Consider the following 18,936-nt stretch of genomic DNA (forward strand, 5'->3'; position numbering starts at 1 on the left):
AATCTGAGAATTGTAATATAAGATAGATCTGATACTGGGGATGGAAAGATGAAGTGTGGGCTGGAAGCCAGGAGATGGCTATTGGCATTGCAGTTTTCAATCTTGAAAAATTGATTGGGTTGACAAACTCAGGCACATATTTGTGAGACACTGAGGATCTGCTTCTCTGACAATAAGCCAGCTTGATCCTGGAGGGAAGTACTTCAGGGTCAGAAGCTATCTCTGTATGTATCTCTGGGAGGATGCAGTTGGGGTGGCATTCAATAGTCCTCCAGGCAGCTGAGGCTGCCTAACTGTCAGTGAAAACTGCAGAAATTTATCTCAGAAGATTTGGAAATAAAATTAACTTCTGCCCAAAACAGCCCTGAAGCCTTTAGCTGGAACAAAGTGGGGTAAGGAAATCATTGCTATCACCAATAGCTCTAAAAAAAGTAGTGTCTGATGCTTTTTGAAATGTCTTTGGTCATCCTCCTGAACAGACTGAAGAAATTTCTTAATTAGGTTGTTCAACTAAGCCACTGTAGATTAGTACCTGGACAGGGAACTTTACTTTGCTCGTTACCTTTCCTGCCATTTAGCACAGCCAAGGGCAAAGCTGCCTTGTCCAGCACGACAGATCAACACAGAAGATGCAGGTGTGTCCTTACCTGAAAGCCCATCTCGGCCAGGGACCTCCACATCACCAATGTCATGTTACACATCTGGGTGTGCACTTATGCTTCTCCATCTGTATACATCCAAGTGGAAAAGTTTTTTATTCAAAGGTCTTTTTGAAGTATTTGCATGCTTATGATGCTGGTGCATTACTGAAGGGCGCCCCCACCATAAAAGATGTAGTCTGGGCACGTTATGGTGATATGACCAGCAGTTACATTTTAGCCTGCCTTTCCCTCACTCTTCAGATGTAATCCACTGTTTTGCCTTATTTAGACTGTTACAGGTATCTGACCAAAAGCAGAAATACAGGAAAGACAGCAATGCAGTAGGAAAATACGATGCAAGGCTGATATGAATCTTCCTGGCATGGACTCACTGTGAAGCCTTGTGATAAACCAGCATCCCTAGTCAGAATTTGGCAGAAAGATCTAGGTAGCAAGGATAGAGCACTGTAACTCTGTCGCTTGCTGGGACTGGTTTCACTGGCTGATTTCTGAAATGAGAAGTTTCCCTTGAGGAAAGGGAGGTAGGGAGGAAAGGAAGGTCAACACCTCCTTTAACCAAAAAGTCAGTGAAGCCTCCGCTTCAAATTTTGACTAATGGTTAAATAAGAGCAGAGGTAATTTCTCAAAATCCAAATTAGGTCATTTTCCCAAAAGTGCTCAGCCTGATTGATCATTACAGAGTCAAGCTGATCATTAACCACAGCTGTTTTTCCCCTGCACAATCCTTATACTTGTATTGGATGAACAGGAAGATGGTTGAAGATCCGAAGAGAAAACTGCTCATGGTTCTTGCTCTCCTCTTGCTGCCCAGCTCAGCACAAACAGGTAAGAAAAACATGAGTGCCTGGCAAGGGATTGAAGGTTTTACAGAAAAGGATCTGAATTCAATTCTCCCTAAACAAGCTGTATGTCAAGAGGTCCTGGCAATAACCTTGTTAGGTGCCAGGGAGGAAAAAGTAGTGCATGAATGGTCCTTTCTTCTCTTGTGCTTTGATTCAATCACTCTCAGTAATTTAATTCCATTAACCTGATTTACAAGAACGATCCAGGGTTGCCCTGAAGTATAAGGAAAAGGGACCACTTGGCCTCTGGCAATGGCATCTTTGCCTCTTTGCTTCAAAAAGTCAGCAAGTGAGATCTGCGTTAGCTGAGAGAAAAATAAACAAATGCCACACTTCTATTTCTTTCTTTAATTGTACTGTGAATGAGACTGTCTCAGTGATCACATCTACAGTCTACAGTCCCACATCACCTGCAGTGCACCTCCTGCCTTACCTTTACTGATGATCCCCCTCATCTTAAGACATTTCTGACACTCGCCGTGCTGGCTCTGGACCCACTTTTGCTACTTAGACTGGCTCATGACCTACATTTTTTCCAAGCTGATCTCTAAAAATATCTCTTTCTTCCTTGTCAGTGCCCAGGAAGACCGAAATAAACAACAGTGAGGGATAGTCATATCCTTCTAGGGGAATCTGAATATTGAATCTTGCCCCTTTGTGCTGACCTGTAGGCTTTTTTTTGTCTAGCTGGTGTAACGTATCTTCTGAGGGAAATTGGAAAGTTGGTTGTTTGATTTAAAAATATATAAATGAATAATTATTTTATCGTATGTCAGATTCAAGGCTGCTTCACCTCCTCCAATCCAAAAAGGGAAGTTGCATGTATTGTCAGCAGGATGCCACTATGCCAGGTCTTAAAGTAGCACTGCTAGTGACACACACTGCTGAACTTTTGTCCTTGCTTTCTAGCCTAAATCTTCTCAGGTGTTTTAGGAGCTACGGGTCAGATGTTTATTATTTTCTGCCTAGGTCAAAGTGCCTTGCAGCAGCAACCTTTTCCTTCTCATAAAGCATTTTCATCAAGTAAATGAATTAATTGTGAAATTATCATTGACATATTTTTTCATCAGCATTCTCATGTTTTATCATCAGCATTTTCATACTTATTTCTGGATTTTTGAGGCAATTGCCAATTAGACTTGTACCTTCTACTAAGCCTACCAGAATTTGAGTAGAAATATTCCTATTCAGTGGTGACTACCTGTCAGCAACCATTTTTTTAAAAGATCTAACAGCCACCTCATAAATGTACTTAGTAGCTGGTGTAGGTGGCCAATTTGCTAAAAAAACCCCAGCAAAATATCACTCACCTCATGGTAAAACATGAGGTCAGAAGTCAAAGCTGGTATGATATCCATGGTTATTTTCCCAGACAGTGATAGAATTCCATCAAAGGACAGAAACAACTTTATCAGTTGCATGAAGTTTCCAGATTTCTCTCATTTTAATTTATGCTAGATACTTTTAATCTTTATCAAGAGAAGTGAAATTGCTACCTTCGTTTTCCTGTTGAACTAGAATGAGGGTGGTTTTTTCCCATTGCACAGACCCAGACTAAATGTGCCACTCCCTCCCTCCTGTGCAGGGAATACAGACAGACACTCAGAGCATCACTGCACGGACTTCCAGAGAGCCAACTTCCTACGGGGCAGCAAACTCAAGGTCCAGTTTCTTCTGTTCACTTCCTCAAGCCCCAGCTGTGGAGAGCTGATTTCAGCTGATGATGACATCAAGAACTGCAGCTTCAACAGCAGCCTGGACACCAAAATCATCATCCATGGCTTCAGGTGAGAGAAAGAAGAGCACTGTGACTAAGTTTTCACTGGTGAATTAAACACTGCCTGAGCATTCCCAAACACTGGGTGGGTGGGCATGCAACTGTCCTGCTTATGTGACCTTCTTGTCTCCCCAGCAAAATAGCTGCATGAAAAACAACTCCTAAGAGCAGAGACTGGGATTCTCAGCCTCAAACTGGACCCAGGAATTTTATTGGAGGCTGTTGGTGGAAAATGCTGCAGATACCCCACATTACAGCACGACTTGAACTCCTTTAGTTTGTGACCAGTTGCCTTTTCTTGTGTGTGCTTCACAGCCTTTGGAGCCTAAAAATAAGTTAGAAATTAGTATAAATTTCTTTCTTTCTTTCTTTCTTTCTTTCTTTCTTTCTTTCTTTCTTTCTTTCTTTCTTTCTTTCTTTCTTTCTTTATCTTTCTTATCTTTCTCTCTCTTTCTTTCCTTTTTTCAACATTTTTAGTTAAGAATACTTTTCTTTAAGATTCTTGTCCCTTTAAATTGTCTTCTTGGATTTCATGCCCAATAGCCTGGGTTAATGAGCCATTTAGAACCCCAAGCAGACAGACTATCCTTCTGTTCTTGAAAGTGTTGGGATTGGAGCTGGGTTTTTCTTTTAAACTGACATCATTCTGCAAGCTTCTGTGCCATTTTTCAGTCAGGTTTGACCATATAGTATTATTTGTTTTGAAGTGCAGAAGCCTGAATAGAAAGTGTATAGAAAACCAGGATGAAACCACAGCAGATGCTGCAGGGTCCTCTCAGAAAACCAGCTGTTGCCTTCAAGTGAGACAGCACACTCTTCACCAGATGGCAATGGGGGAACTGGGCAGAACAGAGTTTCCTTGGTTTTCCTGGAATTATTTGGTATAGATTCTTATTTTTGATTGTCTAGAGATGAGAAAATGTAGCAATGAAAGACCAGGTGATCTGGGCAAGGACTTCCTGCCAGTGGCAGCAGAGAAGCATCCAGGTGTTCCCAGTCACCTCATTTACTCCAGGTGGGCTCTCTGGTGGCTAAATGAATCCACAGAGAGAGTGAGATCTCAGCCTGTGCCCTGCAAATGTTATCTCATTCATTAAAATATCTGGTTCCCTCCCAAATCAGAGCATTCCGGAAAGTGTTACTACACTACCAAAAAAAAAAAAAAATTATGTATATATATATATATATATATATATTATATATATATATATATATATATATATATATATATATATATATATATATATATATATATATATAATTCCAGGTGTGGGTGTCTGGCTCCAAAAATAACTTCCAGCCACTGTCTGGCAGCCTCCTCTGAGGCATGTGAAGCTCCAGCACCAGTGAACAACACAGTAGCACAGGCCCTGCTTGGGGAACAGCTAACATCCTTGTGTCTGGTGACTCCCCAGGGCTTTGGGTACCAAACCTTCCTGGATTGAAGGGCTTGTCCAAGCCATACTGCACACCAGCCGGGTGAATGTGATTGCAGTGGACTGGGTTTATGGGTCTACAGGAGACTATCCCTCCGCAGTGGAAAATGTCACACAGCTGGCCCTTGCCATCTCACAGTTCATCAGCAAGCTCCTGGTAAGCTACTGTGCATTTCCAGTGCAGGGAGCATGGCCAGGGAGCTGCTCCCAACCTGCTCTGTCCAGGAGATGGACAAGTGGATTTTTTATTCCAGATTTTTCCTTTTTCCCTCTTCCAATCCAGGCTTGACCATGCCACCATTTTTCTTCTTCCTTTGGAATTTTGACATTTTCTGGGAAAAAATTGCAGTTGTCAGCTGCCTCTCCAGTTCAGAACAAACCTAAAGTCTGCCTTGGGTCTGCTCAGATCCATATTCACTGGACAGTCTTCTTCTGCTGAGAAATTTTGTCCAGGAAGCTAGAGGGAGTGAGATTTGAGGCCATATTATATTTGCTCTGGGCTTCAGATAGACTTCCCAGCATGTGGAAATGCCCAGATGTGTCCCGTTCTGTTTGTGCAAAGCACAGCCGAACAAGACTTCTGAATCAGGGCCATGAATCCTCGTGTTAACATGTAAACTCTCCATGAAATGTTTGCAGTGCTGACCAACCTGTTTGGGGCTGGGTTTGCATCTGTGGAACTGAAGAAAGGCCTTGAAAAACAGAAAGTGCAATCCATCATTTCCTCGAGTATTTGGTTTCCCACTGCACACCTCAAAAGCCATCCTACATTAGGAGAGTTCTAGAGCTGCTGTGTGGGCTGGGACAGGGTATTTCACTTTTCTGCTACAGAAACAGTAATTTGCATTATTGTCACCCTGCAGGCCCTGGGAGTCTCAGGGACATCTATCCACATCATTGGGGTAAGCCTGGGAGCACATGTCGGGGGCCTGGTGGGGCACTTCCATGGCGGTCTCCTGGGACGGATAACAGGTATCACCACTCTGAGTCTGGGGTCCTCACCTGTCCTTCAGGAGAGAGAATGGAAGAGGAAGAAAAGGGAGTAATTCAGAGTGGTCTTTCAATTTCGTAAGGGCTTACTAGATCCAAGCTTATGGGCTTCTTCCTAGGTTCTGACAGCGCCTTTCCAACATCAGTCCCCTCCATGCTGTCAAAGGAACACAAGTATTTGCAAAAAGGTCCTTCCACCCCTGCTACACTCATCAAATTGGTGCCAGCTTAGCATTGGTACGAGCCCTCATTACTAGTGAAAGCCCACAACACCTAGAAGCTTTGCTCCCAAATTATGGCATGCACATGTGGTTCTTAGAATTAAAGCCCACAATGCAATTGTGAGGGGAGCAGCAGGAGTGAGCTGCTCTGCAGGAAAACGTGAGCTGAGAGCCAAGGGGACTCTCAGTAAGGTGGGCAGTGGCCTCACAGACAAGGGATGAGTCCTTCTGTGTCCGGGCAGGAGAGCAGAGCAGGTCCAGTGACAGGAACCAGGGTCATCCACAGTCTAGTTTGTAGTGATAAGGCAAGCCCAGGACCAAGCTGGGAAGTCAAGTCAGGACCAAGCCTGACCAACAAGGCAAAGGGCAGGGCATGGCATCCCTACCGCACAGCTCAGGCAAGGAACAAATGCAAGAGCCTGAGCCGACGCTGGGAGGATCCAGATGAAGTTCCTTGCTGTTCTCCCCCACGAGCTGGCTGTTTTCACAGTAGCTGGTCTAATGCCACCCAACTGTGCCAAAAAACAAAGCTGACCTTAAACACAGCCAGAGGTGTGAGGAAGAGACTCCACTGGGGGAATTGCAGAGCAAAATGGTTATAGGCTGATCCTGTCACTTTGAGGTTTTGGTGCACTCAGGACCTGTTCAGCCTTCAGGAGTGAATCGTGAATAAAGTCACAGAATCATTTAGGTAAGAGGAGACTTCGGAAGGTCTCTAGTCTACACACCACCACCACCACCACCATCATGCCTCCTCAAAGTGGGGCTGCATTGGATGACATATCAGATAGTCAAGGGTTTTACTAAATTCTGGGAATCACCAACAGAGATTCATTTTGATAGGAGGGGAATGCCACTACGAAGGAACAGACAAAGTCTCCGGCAGTGTGGCCTCAACTCCTGCTGCCTCAGCCCATGCTGGTCTGTCTCACAGAAGTATCCTCAGGAAGGGTTTCACTCCACTCTTGGCTGGGCAGTCCAGAGAAATGTCAGTTCAGTTTTCACAGCTACCCATGCTGCATGAAGTACAGGCATTTCTTAACAGGAAGTGAATTTCATATTGAGCCCTTGTTAAAGCTGTGAACCAAAGTTTACATTAGGAGAAATTTAGAGTAGCCTCTGTCCTGCACTAGAATTGTGTGATCAGTGATGTCTTCAGATGAGCAGAAGCAGACACATTTCCATGAAACCACAGTAATTAACTTCTTAGTTAAGCACTCTTCCCCTATATGTTGTCCACATGTAATAGAAGCTCTGTAGATTTATTTATTCAATTTTAACTCTGCTCAAATACAATCCCTTTTCCACATTCCTATTTATCCTGTGATTTCACAGGCACACTGGGCATTGCAGATTCCAGTTCAGATTTAGGATCCTGAAGACAGGTTGGCTTAGACCCAAAATATGCCTGATCTCATCTCCTGCCTCCTCACAAATTCTTCACATAGGAATTTGACCCCAGAGCCACAATTTGCTGAAGTGTATGTTCATATTAGGTTTCTGCCTCCTCACTAATAATTTTATGCCACACTAAATAACAATTTTCAGTATCTTTTAAAGCTTTTAGCTACAACTTGGTCTGCAGAAGTGGGTGGGGAAGCTCTCAGCTTTTGAACTTACTAAGATTAAAGAGCACTAAAGTCTTATTTTTAGCTTTTATTTACAGTAGGAACAGAAAAAAAGGTTTTTTCCTTCTTTTCCTCCTTCCCTCTCCTCTCACAAATGCAGACATGCCCATTTGTATATTGCTGATACTGCTTTCTCCATGGAGAATTAATGAGACTGCATCCAAGGCTATGAAACCAGCCAGCTCCAAGGTTAATTAGCACCTGGAGCACACCTGGTTCCTAAACTATTGTTGCCTGGAGAGTGAAAAAAAGTCTTGTGACGTTGCTTTTCTATAAAATGAGAACAGGATAAACCTCAGGAAAAAAAAAAAATCTGCCTCTTGGTATTGCCAAGGATATTTTTCTGTGTTCCTTTGAGTCCACAGAAGTTGCTCTAGGAGCAAGTTTTAGGCAAAAAAGTAGATGATTGCTAAAGACTCAATTTTATTTGTGGGGAAAGGATTCAGAAGCCTCTTTGGTTTAAAATTGTTAGGTAGTATGAAACTTCTGTAATTCCTGAGTTGGTTAATGCCTGAATACAGGGGGGGCTGAATTCACTGCTGATCTGCAGTGACATTTCTCAGACTGCAGTGCTAATACACACGACTTGGAAAGGCATTAAAAAGTTTGTTTCTCCTTCACCAAAACTCCAAGAGACACTATGCACCCACTCTGTTAGAGCTATTTAAGTCTCAGTCATGGCTTTACAGCATAAAACCTCTAGATAAAACACTGCCAAAAGGGTGTGGAACAGCAGGCACAATGCAAGAAAGCTGCAGTGGAAGTTTGTGCTGGCAGAAACTATTCTGGAGCTTAATTGTTGAGACCTGGGAATAATTTATTATATCTGCCTAGCACTATTTTAAAGTTTTAGATAAAATAACTGGTCCAGAAATAAGAAAGAGAGGGGCTGAAGAGTACTTGTTGAGGTGTTTGATTTTGTTACAGCCCTGGATCCTGCAGGCCCTAAGTACACCAGAGCCAGCCCCGAGGAACGCCTGGATCCTGGGGACGCCCTCTTCGTGGAAGCCATTCATACTGATGCTGACTGTAAGCTGGCTTCCCTCTTCCTCAGCCTGGCCTTCAGTTCCTCCTGACATCATTGTTGCTAAGGAGTCTGTAGGTCATTGTGCCTTTTTTTGCCAAACTTCTATGAGTTCAAGTTCACTCTGAGGAAGTTTCTTGTTAAGAAAGGCTTTGATGATGAATTCATACCCCAGAGCACTTCAACAGGCAGGCAGAGTTTGCTACAGCAGAGTGAGTTTATGCAGAACCAGCTCAGCAGGACTTTTGCTGCCTGAAGGGAATTTATAGGTCTAGCCTCACTTTGTTTTTTCCTGCCTGGTGTAAGAAAGGTGCCACCCAGAGCGCTGCTGGAAAGTAAGAGGGTCAAACCAAAAGCTGGTGCAGCAACAGAGTAACTTCTCTAAAGCGCTGAGGATCTAACATAGGCAGAACCTGTGCTAAAGAATAATGTGGTGCCTTTGAGCCACACCTTTTGCCTGAAGACCACAAAAACCTCTACCAACACAACTCTCAATCATCCTTCACAATCCCACATTAAGGCTGGGGTCAGTTTAGCTCTCCCTTATACAGAATCAAGAACTAGAGCTGCTGAGCTGGTGGTTAAGACACAGTTTCCAGTCATTTTGATGGCAGGGCCCGGAGCATTTTGATGCACATGCAGAAGCAGGAAATCTGGCCTTGATATCTCCAGCATTAGGGCTGGCTCCAGTACTACTAATGCTCAAGCAGTTATTGGGACCTGTCATCAACATGTAGGGTAAAGGCTACAGAAGAGCCAAGCCTGAGAATGAAGTGGCATTTCACCTCCTTTCAGATTTCGGGATCCGGATTCCCGTAGGCCACATTGATTATTTTGTCAATGGAGGCAAAGATCAGCCAGGATGCCCCCGGTTCATCTCTGCAGGTAAGAACACTCTCTGGCCAAGCAGAGAGCTTTCATGGCCATTTAGCAAACTGTGAAAATGCTGTTTGGCAAGCAGCTCTTGCTACAGCCAGGGCAGTCAGCAAAGCGAGACAAACATATTCACAGCCCACATCTCTTCTCAGCAGTACAAGAAGCAGGTGACATTAAAATCACATACAGATCAAGTGTCTTGGCAGCACCACTGTCAAGAGGTGTGATTTTGGTGATGCTTCTCTAAGGCACAACACCCTAGCTTCTGTAGAGATGACACTTTGCTAGAAAGGCTCTCAGGTAGCACTAACAAAAGCTGCTTTTTGTTTTCATGCTGGAAGTTGTGTCTACTCAGAGAGACAGTTTGTACAATTACTGTCCTTTTCTTCTAGACAAGAGGACTTTCCACAGTAAACAGTGTGGACTCATTAACATTCAAATATGTTCTGTATACTCAGCTGCATTGAGGGTCAGCTTTCCTGAGACACCTATGTTACCTCATTTCCCATCGCTAGAGTTTCAGTGCAGGTGGGAGTCAAAGCTGCTGCACCCCTTACAGAGAGCTTGATTGATGGGACACTGACAGAAACATGACAGCCCCGTTGTCCCTCTTTTCCAAGGGACTCAGTCTGAGAAACAGAAACACTTCTAACTTCCTGCAGAATTTTTCTTGCTGTGGGATCTGGGCTTGCAGCCACAGAGATGCCCTGCAAAATGTTATTAATGGGAAGGTCATCACTGCAGTAGCAGTGTACCTTCACTCCCAGCTCCTTGGGAATGAGCAGAAAGCCTGAAGCTGACAGGAAGACTCATGGCTGCTTTTCTCAGGTTGATGTTTTCCTTGCAGGCTATAACTTCCTGATCTGCGATCACATGCGGGCCGTGCACCTCTACATCAGTGCCTTGAGCCACCCCTGTCCCATCGTGGGCTTCCCCTGTGCAAGTCATCAAGATTTTCTAAATGGTCACTGCCTGGATTGTGCAAAACCCTTCCTGTCCTCCTGTCCCAGAATAGGTACAGTGCCAGTGCGAGACCTGCCCAGAGCAGATGGCTATACATTCCTGATGGTGTCAGTGCAGAGCACAGGATGTTGTCCAGATTTCTCCAAGCAGGATTTGTTTGGGATCAGTTTGGGAAGAGTGACAAGCTGTTTCGTTTTCAGGCTTCTGCAGATACATTATAAAAACTCATATATTGACAAGGGTAGAATAGCAAAATCTTAAACATTTCTGATCTTTAAACATTTCCTAGGGCCCAGATATGTGTTGAAAGAGAGCTCCCAGAATTGCCATCCAGAATCAATAGGCAATGAGCTCAAAAAAAAAGTTTGTTTAGCAAAGCAGCTGGAAATTTTAGTCCAAGCCTGAAGTCCCATTCTTCTACACCACTCAGTGTTGCTGAGTCACCTCTTTTTCATAAATTTCTGCCATGGTCACCCCAAAGATGAACTCTTTGGACTGGGAGAAAGTAATAGGTGCCTCTTTTAGGCTTCTGAAACTGGGCTGTGGCATGAGGAAAGGAAGTGTCCTATTCGCTGCTATTTGCAGTATGGTTCCAGAGGAATATAAAGAGAGGCCTTTTTTGGTAAAGGTTCTCTCAGATCAGCCACCTCTCCCCATCTCACCAAACCATTTTGCCAGCTATTCAGAGATGCAGGCCACAAATTATGGTGGCTTCCTCATTTGACCAAGGAATTCAATCTCCCTTGTGTTTGCATTGTTGTTTATATCTGCACTAAGTTTCCTGACTTGGTAGTCTTTAGTCTTGCTCATTTTGCACAGATGCAGCTGACAACAAATTTTGTTGGCAGAGGAATGAAAAGAAAGCCACCAAGAGGTTCTCTGGGGATGATTACCTGGGGTAGCCAGAGGAGGTTTTCTTAAGGAATGTTAACCTTTCAGAAACCACAAACTTGTACTTGCTCTGATTTGCACTGGTATAAGAAAGGGACCTGTTCTCCAAGACAGGGGACTCAGGCAGGGCGAAAAGAAAGTGACTGATATATACTATATTTCTGTTATATTTCTTCCTTATATTTCTGTTCTGTCATTCATGGCTTTCCCTGCACTGACTTTATTTCCCCCTGCAGGCCTGCTGGAGCAGGCAGGTGTCAACATGAGCAGGCTGCCCCAGGAAGTGAAAGTTTTTTTAATGACCAGTCCTTCAGCCCCATTCTGTGGTAAGTGGCATGAGAGAAAAAGGAGCCAGAGGGTTTTGGCCAGTGAGGCAGATCCTCTGAGGAGCCCAGGTAGTTACAGCACTCTGCCCCATCAGAGTCAGTTGCTGTGGGCCACGGGGTCTGAGAGACAGCACTGAAGAGCAATAACCCTGCACATCTCCTCCATGAAGCCCTTTCCAATAGATTTGTTAGTGTGGGCACAGCCCTGAGCTAACACAGCCACATATGTTTCAAGGCTGAAGTACACGGGATTGAAAATGCCTGTCTCTTCACACTGGGCTATACAGACATGCCCCCCATGCCTCACATTGCACAGAGACTTGATTCTTTCCTGTGTCTGTTCTATCTTTTCTGCTGGTGGGTCCAGGGAAGGAGTGCTAGAGCCCCTCTTCTGTCATGGGCAGGACCTACAGATAGAACATGTCCTCACACCCATATTCTTTGCTTCTTGCTCAGTCCACCACAGCCTGGTTGAGTTCCAGCTGCAGAAGAAAAGAAACAGAGTCACCAGCATTGAGATCAGTTTCAGCAGCAACAGCACCAAGGACACAGCAAAGATCACCATGTGAGTGACAGTGCATGCTTCTGGCCTGTTTTTCCCAGCCCCATGAATATGGATGTTTATCCCAGTCCAGGAAAAGCACAACAACGGTGTATTTCCCTGAGTGATGAACCACAACCGTGTTTCTTGAGTCCCTCCACATTTTCCTTAAATGCCTTCAAGAATCAGGCACATGCTACCATTACTCAGTAGCCCTGACAGGGTCCATGTCTTTCCCAAGTGCACAAAGCAGCAGGAACACCCTGGGAGCCCCAGATTTGCATTCTTTTGTGTGGCTACACTGGTTCCTTTTCCACACCATCCCCTGACCTGGCTCCACTTCAAACTGCAGTCACTGTCAGATAGTTATTAGCCCTGCTCTGGCAGACAGGGGTGGCTTACAGCGGGACCCCCATCCACCAGAGGCTCCAGAGGGATGGACTTGGTGGCTTAGACATCTCTCTTGATGCCCAAGAGGGCAGCAGTTGCAAAGAGGAGACAAGTGCACCTCAGCATAGTCAGAAATGTGTTAATACTTGTTGCCTCTGCAGTAAGGCAGCAATGCTCTCACTCCCATTGCAGGCAAAGGCAAGGGGCAGGGGACCAAGATTCACTGTGTAGACAGAAAGATGCCTCTTGAAAGCACCACCCTCCACCAGACTGTGTCTGAATTAAAAGATCAGACTCCACAGCTTCCACAGCTCTTGGCATCAGGGGATCTCCCCACCCCAACAAGTTCCCCAGAGTCTTACTTCTTCCTCCTCCTTGCCCATTGCTCTGGACTGGGAAGCACAATGCAGCTAGCACATGCTGCTGGCTGCCTCAGGAAACAGGAAAGCAGCCTGCTAAAGAGTACCAGCCAGCTCTCCCGGGATCACAGGGGTTCCAGTGCTGGCTCCCACACAGTCCTTACTGCTAAGACAAAATATTGTGACCTGGAGCTAATTGTGTTGCTGATTCAGTCATGGGCACCAGGAGGCAGGGGGGAGAAATGGGGAAGGGGAAGCCACACTCCAGGGTACTTTCCAGAGTGACACAGATGCTTGGTCACAGATTTCCAGCCAGGCATCACAACTTGGGTTTGTACTCCAGCCTGATGGAGCTCAGTCCGTCCAACTCCTCCTGGTTTGGAAGCCAAATCTGCCTTTTCCACCGAAGCAGGAGGGAAGAAATAGTAGAGCCCAGGTCAGACCAGGACCCGTGCGGAGCTCCCACTGGCAGCTGTCAGACACTAGGTTTAGTGGGAGTCCAGCAGGAGGCATGTGAGCGCTGGAGGCAAAGGAAGTGAGCCAGGCAGGCAATCCCGAGGCTTTGCTGTACCCTCCGGTTTTAATGAGGCAGTAGAGTTAGAGCAGGGTAACCGAGCCAGAGATGCCCTGAGGGGGGGAGCAGCAGCTGTGTTTCTCTTAAATGCCTTTCTTAGAAGCACAAGGCTAAACTAAAAAATTTGCTTACAGCAATAAACCTACAGATTTGGGAGTATAAAATGGAAGATATCCATTTTATTTCCCACTAGTAGCAAAGGGCAAATTTCCCTGCTGTAGGCAAAGCTCAGCCTTCCAGTGCAGTCAAGTTCAGAGTATCAAGTGGGCATCTAAACATAGATCCTCACATCACAGTTGAGACACTGATCGATCAGTGACTTATCTCAGATGATCTGTCATGTATATCATCCTGCAGTTTCCCAGAAGTGCAGAGGGACTTACTTGGGAGTGTTCAGCTACTCTCAGACCTTCAGCAAAGGACTGACATGGCTGTGTCTTGCCTCAAACTGCCCTTCTCATCTCCTCTCCCAAATATCCATTCCATTCTTACTCCTTCTCACATGTTGCTCAGAATGCCCCAAAAGACATGTCCCCAGGCTTCGGTAGCTGACATGGGCCTGATGAGTGAGGAGTCTGTTACACAGGACACTTCCCAGCTGAACTGCTGCGTGCTTACACATCACATGACATCATCCCCCATATCCAAGGAAACATACCTCTGAAGCCAGCCAAGTCTCATAAATCCACCCAAATGCTGTGCAGGATTGGACCAAGTGTCAGTCCCAGGAGTGGCTCTTTCAATATGGTTACCTGTAATGCATTCCTCTGTCCATGGACAACATGACATAGAGAGATGGCCTCTATTCACTATCCATTATTCACTTTTATAACCACAATTTTGCCATGCTTCTTATTTTTAGCAGCTTCAAGCCAGACACAGACACAGAAAACCCAGCAACCACTGCTGCAGTCTAAGGGAGGGACTGGGTTGCTGGTGTGGGTTGGCTGCTGTGAGTGCTGCTATCAGCCCATGCCTGAGGGTTACTTTGGTTAACACAATTGTAGGCTCTTCCTGACCCTTTTGTCACCTCTCCCCTTCCCCTGCCATCATGTTTCTGATCAGACAGTCACCCAGGTGGTTCTGGGACTGTGCCAAGCCAGCTGCACACGTCATTCTTCATGAGTGCAAGGAAATCAATGATCTCCATGCTCTAGGAGATGCCAAATAGATCAAGTGCAAGGCCCCCTGGATGGACTCCGTGGAAGGGACTTAAAATACCTGGGCAGCACAGATCTGTGGCACACAGCTCACCGGGCTCTGGTCATTAGCTCATTACCAAACCTCTGTCACTTCTCAGCTCACAATGACTGGGTAAGAGCATAGGGACGGACAAAGGTCTCTCTATCCAAACATCCCACATCCAACAGGTTCAAAAGCAAGTAGCTACAGAAGAGTATAAAAAAATATCTCTGTGTAAGCATGTTGCAATACTTCCCCAAAGAGTTTCCCTGTGTCTAGTTATATCTCAGGGACTTTCAGAGCCAAAGATGAGATCATTATCCTTACTAGCTTTTGTATTCCACAAACCTGTCCAGTCGCCCTCTCTTGACTTGTACAGTCATATAAACTTCCTGGCATTCACAACATCCCAAAGCAAGGATTTTAACAGCTGGAAAGGAGTGGTACTCTGTGCAGTGGGCATTCTTTTTGAGCCTGACACCTCTTAGCTTTCTTGGAAGACTCCAGTTTATGTACTGATCCCCATCCATGCCATTCACCATTTCATAGATTTTGACTTATCTACTACTTACCTCTCTGTGGCAAGCTGAGCAGTGTTTCAATCAATACACAACAGTAAGAAGAGTTGGTGGTGGAAGGAAGGCTATTTATACATCAATATTCCTGAATACAGAGATAAACATGGAGAGACAGCCTGTAAGAAGCTCATGCAATGCCTTGTTTTGACAGACAAGTCTTCTCACTCCATTTTGTTATGTGAGGGCTTCACAATAACACTGCAGATTCCTCCAGTGTTTCCATGGATGTGCATGTGCACTGTGTCTGCAGGTTGACTGAACACATCCCTCACATCTCTCATCCTGCCTTGCAGACCCAAGGACCAGGAGACAGGCAAACGGCTGCTGGCCCACCGAGTTCCCCTCTGCCAGATAAACACTGTGACCCTCAGGTATATCCCCAAGAATCTTTTTTGGAGCAAGGATGAGCCATCCATTGTTGGCAAGCTCTGTGTAGCACCACTGCCTCTCAATAGCAGGTAAGCCTCAGGAATGTCGTACAGGGATTCACTCAACCTACAGACGCAGTCTGTGGTTTGTTTTGCATTTTTCCTCCTGTTTAGGGAAACACTTGAAGAGGTCTTTTCCATCACCTCTGTGTTCCTGTGTAACTCATTTTGTATTTGTGAAAGAGAAAAGCTACAAAGGTAGTTTTCTAGGAGTTTTTTAAAATTCTTCCCCAGGATAAAAGTGTTGTTTCCTTCCATGTTGTGCCATGGAAGGAAAAGGGCTGCAACTCACATCAACTTGAAGTTACTTAAGTCACAAACTATGGCAAAAGCTTGTACTAACTGGAATTTATTCTTTTGTCCTTGTTTGCCCTCTCCATCTTCCCCTGTCTACAATCTAAAACATGACAGGTGAACATATTTCGGGATGAGACAACAGAAGACCAGTAATATATTTCTGTATCTTATACAGCAAGGTTTATAAAGCACTAAGGCTGTAGACAACCATTTTGGCATTTTCTAGGTCAGACATGGTAAAGTATATGCCTTCAGCTATAGTTACCTTTCCTAAAGTAAAAGGTGCCAAGTCATTCTCATCCTGAGAGAGATAATTGTCTTCTCCATAATACAATATTCTTGACAGGAGTCTTGCAGATCCAAAGTTCTTGCAGGCAGGACAAAACAGCTGAGTTTATACTGACACATTAAACTGTCCATCCACATTGCTTCTGAAATACTGGCTCAAGGCTGAAGCAAGCTAGTGGATACTTCAAAGCAGGTTCAAATTCTCTTTTGATGGACAATAAGGAGGCTGAAGTTCTAGGCAGTAAAAATATATCCAGTAGGTCCAGATAGGGGAAGAAAAAAGGCAATCCTATATAAATACCAGGTACTGCCTTGATTATAAGGACTACTCCTTACTAGCATCTTTTGCACTCCAGAGCTGGGATGGATGTGTTTTTACCACTTATGAATGGGACAGCAAGGGACATTGCCTGAAAGAGGTGCTAACCTGCACTCCTGGAAGCACTGGACTTGGCTTTGATACAGATAGAAAGCCGTAGAGTTGCACAGGCTCACAACTGTGCTCCTGTCACTATGCTGGGAGCACTCAGAGCAGCAGTGGTGCTGCTCAGGTCAAGGGAAAGGTGAAGGACACAAGCCCATGCACATCCTTCCAGCCAGTTCATCCCAGCCAGGGTATGCACCCCATTCCCTATCCCTTGCAAGGCAGTCCAGGGTCCAGCACTTGCTTGCTTCTGTATTAGGATAGCAACCTCCACCTGCCAATGCCCAGCCTGACCTCTCTGTGCTCTTCCCACAGCAGGACAATGTCATGTCTGCCCTGGAACCTCACCCTCCCCAGCAAAACAGACATCTCGTATGACCTGCCTACTGCTTGTGCCTAGCTCTGCCTTCAGGACACACAGAACCAGAAAGGAGTCCTAAACCTATTGCTGCTCTCTTCTCCCAGATGATACTTTCACTGTAAAACTGGATGGGTTTTTCACTCCCTGCATTAGGGGCAAGATGTTAAGGAAAAGAAGTACATGGCAGATTGACAAATACAAGGTTAACTGGTTACAGCAAAATCCTCCAGTTAAAAGACTGGATTGACACTTTAGTCTCACAGGTTCTGTACCCAGATCTCAAAGTGAGACAGGAAAGTCATTTAATCTTGAGGCTTGAATCTGTATGAAAGAAGGAGTGGATAATATAATTCTTTTTATAGTGGGAGTATTAGTATGATTCATTAGTGTTTTATATATAAACTGTTCTGTAATCTTCATATTAAAAGTGAGAGCTATTATTCTTCCTCAGCAAGAGGAAACTGTGTGGTCCAAGTTTAGCACATGAAGGAGTCATTCTTAGCCAGAGCTCCAAAGGGAAACTCGCTAGTCCCATCTACAAGATGCTTTCAGAGGGAGATCCTATTGATTTCACAGCACATAAATCTCTCTGAAGTTCACATGAAATGAAGCAGGCACCAGGAGCAGCACAGAGCTCTCACATCCAATTTTGCACTGCTTTCACCATCTGCCCAGAAGGTGGTAGGAGAGTGGAGCACTCTAGCCAGAGGGACACCTACCACAAATTAATCCCAGGAACTCAGCACAGCCGTTCAGACCTGAAAAAGTAGTTGAAGTCTGGAAATAATTGGTGAAAGATTACAGTGGGATGCATGACCAGAGAAACAACACACCCACACCTTTTCCAACCATGATACATATGCAAATTAAAGAGGTGACAAGTCTTTCATCATTTCTGCCCACAAGTCACATCTTCTGTTGAACAATTTTCTCTGGTTCCCTGTACTGGCTTCACTGAATGATAGAAAAGTGCACCAGGAATTCCATTATCAGGGTGAGGGACATGCTAAAAGCATTGAAGAATTGTCTCAAGTCATTTGCCATGAGCTGTCACTCCACTAGACAGTGTCACAGCAGGATTAGCTCCTGCTTTCAGTTCACATCCAAGATTTTGGGTCCTGCCTTATGACTGTTTGGAACGACAGCTAACAAACACCATCTCCAACACACACTTGGGAGAGGGATAGAACTGGACTCTGGACTCTGACAACCTGAGTAAGATCCAGGTTAGTTGGCACCATGATTGAAGGGTTTCCTGGGATCTTCTTGTTGAAGACTGGCATATAAGCTCAGCAGACACTTGGGAAGGGCAGTGTGTAATTCAGCCCAGCCTGGTCTACTGCTTCAGGCAGGTGCATAAAGCACCTCAACAGATGGACCCAGTTCCACTGCACATTTCAGCTCCTTTGCAGAAGAGACCCTGGCAGCTCCCATGTCAATCTGCTGCAGACATTTCTGAGCTGTGAAAGGCAGTGGGGTCAGGCTGAAGCACCAATGTATTGACAGAGCATGGTAACAACCATGAGCAGGATTATTCCCAGGCCTGGGCAACCCCATTCTCCTGCCTTGGTGTGGCAGCAAAGGCGAGCAGTGCAAGGAGCTGTGTACGTCATAGATCCCACACACCCACCATTCCAGAGACCCTCGGCAAGAGTGCCAGATCCCAAGGGCACAGTTTTTGCCCAGCTGAGACTTGTGAGATGGGCCAAACCAGAGGCTGGGCCACAGCCCCTGTGTGAGCAGGGCAAGGCAGGTGGGGCTGCCTCCACCAGCTCAGGGCTTACACAGGCAGAATGGCTGTACCCCAGCATGTCTGTGCCAAGAGGCACTGAGGGACACCCTTCCCTGTGCTGAGGGAAGGACCAACATTCCTTGCTC

At 45.3% G+C, this 18,936-nt stretch overlaps 1 protein-coding gene across 1 annotated transcript; it reads left to right on the forward strand.

The window, feature by feature from the left end:
• Nucleotides 1-1,094: 1,094 nt before the first annotated feature.
• PLA1A (phospholipase A1 member A) lies at nucleotides 1,095-17,485 on the forward strand. The gene is made up of 12 exons (XM_059838079.1): nucleotides 1,095-1,276; nucleotides 1,411-1,487; nucleotides 3,090-3,291; nucleotides 4,697-4,874; nucleotides 5,581-5,689; nucleotides 8,484-8,585; nucleotides 9,376-9,465; nucleotides 10,304-10,471; nucleotides 11,547-11,636; nucleotides 12,093-12,201; nucleotides 15,554-15,718; nucleotides 17,013-17,485. Exons 2-12 carry the CDS (start codon nucleotides 1,415-1,417, stop codon nucleotides 17,095-17,097), a joined length of 1,371 nt encoding a protein of 456 aa, XP_059694062.1. The 5' UTR covers nucleotides 1,095-1,276; nucleotides 1,411-1,414; the 3' UTR covers nucleotides 17,098-17,485.
• Nucleotides 17,486-18,936: the final 1,451 nt, after the last annotated feature.

The sequence above is a fragment of the Haemorhous mexicanus genome, chromosome 2, assembly GCF_027477595.1.
Source record: "Haemorhous mexicanus isolate bHaeMex1 chromosome 2, bHaeMex1.pri, whole genome shotgun sequence".
NCBI classification, from domain to species: domain Eukaryota; kingdom Metazoa; phylum Chordata; class Aves; order Passeriformes; family Fringillidae; genus Haemorhous; species Haemorhous mexicanus.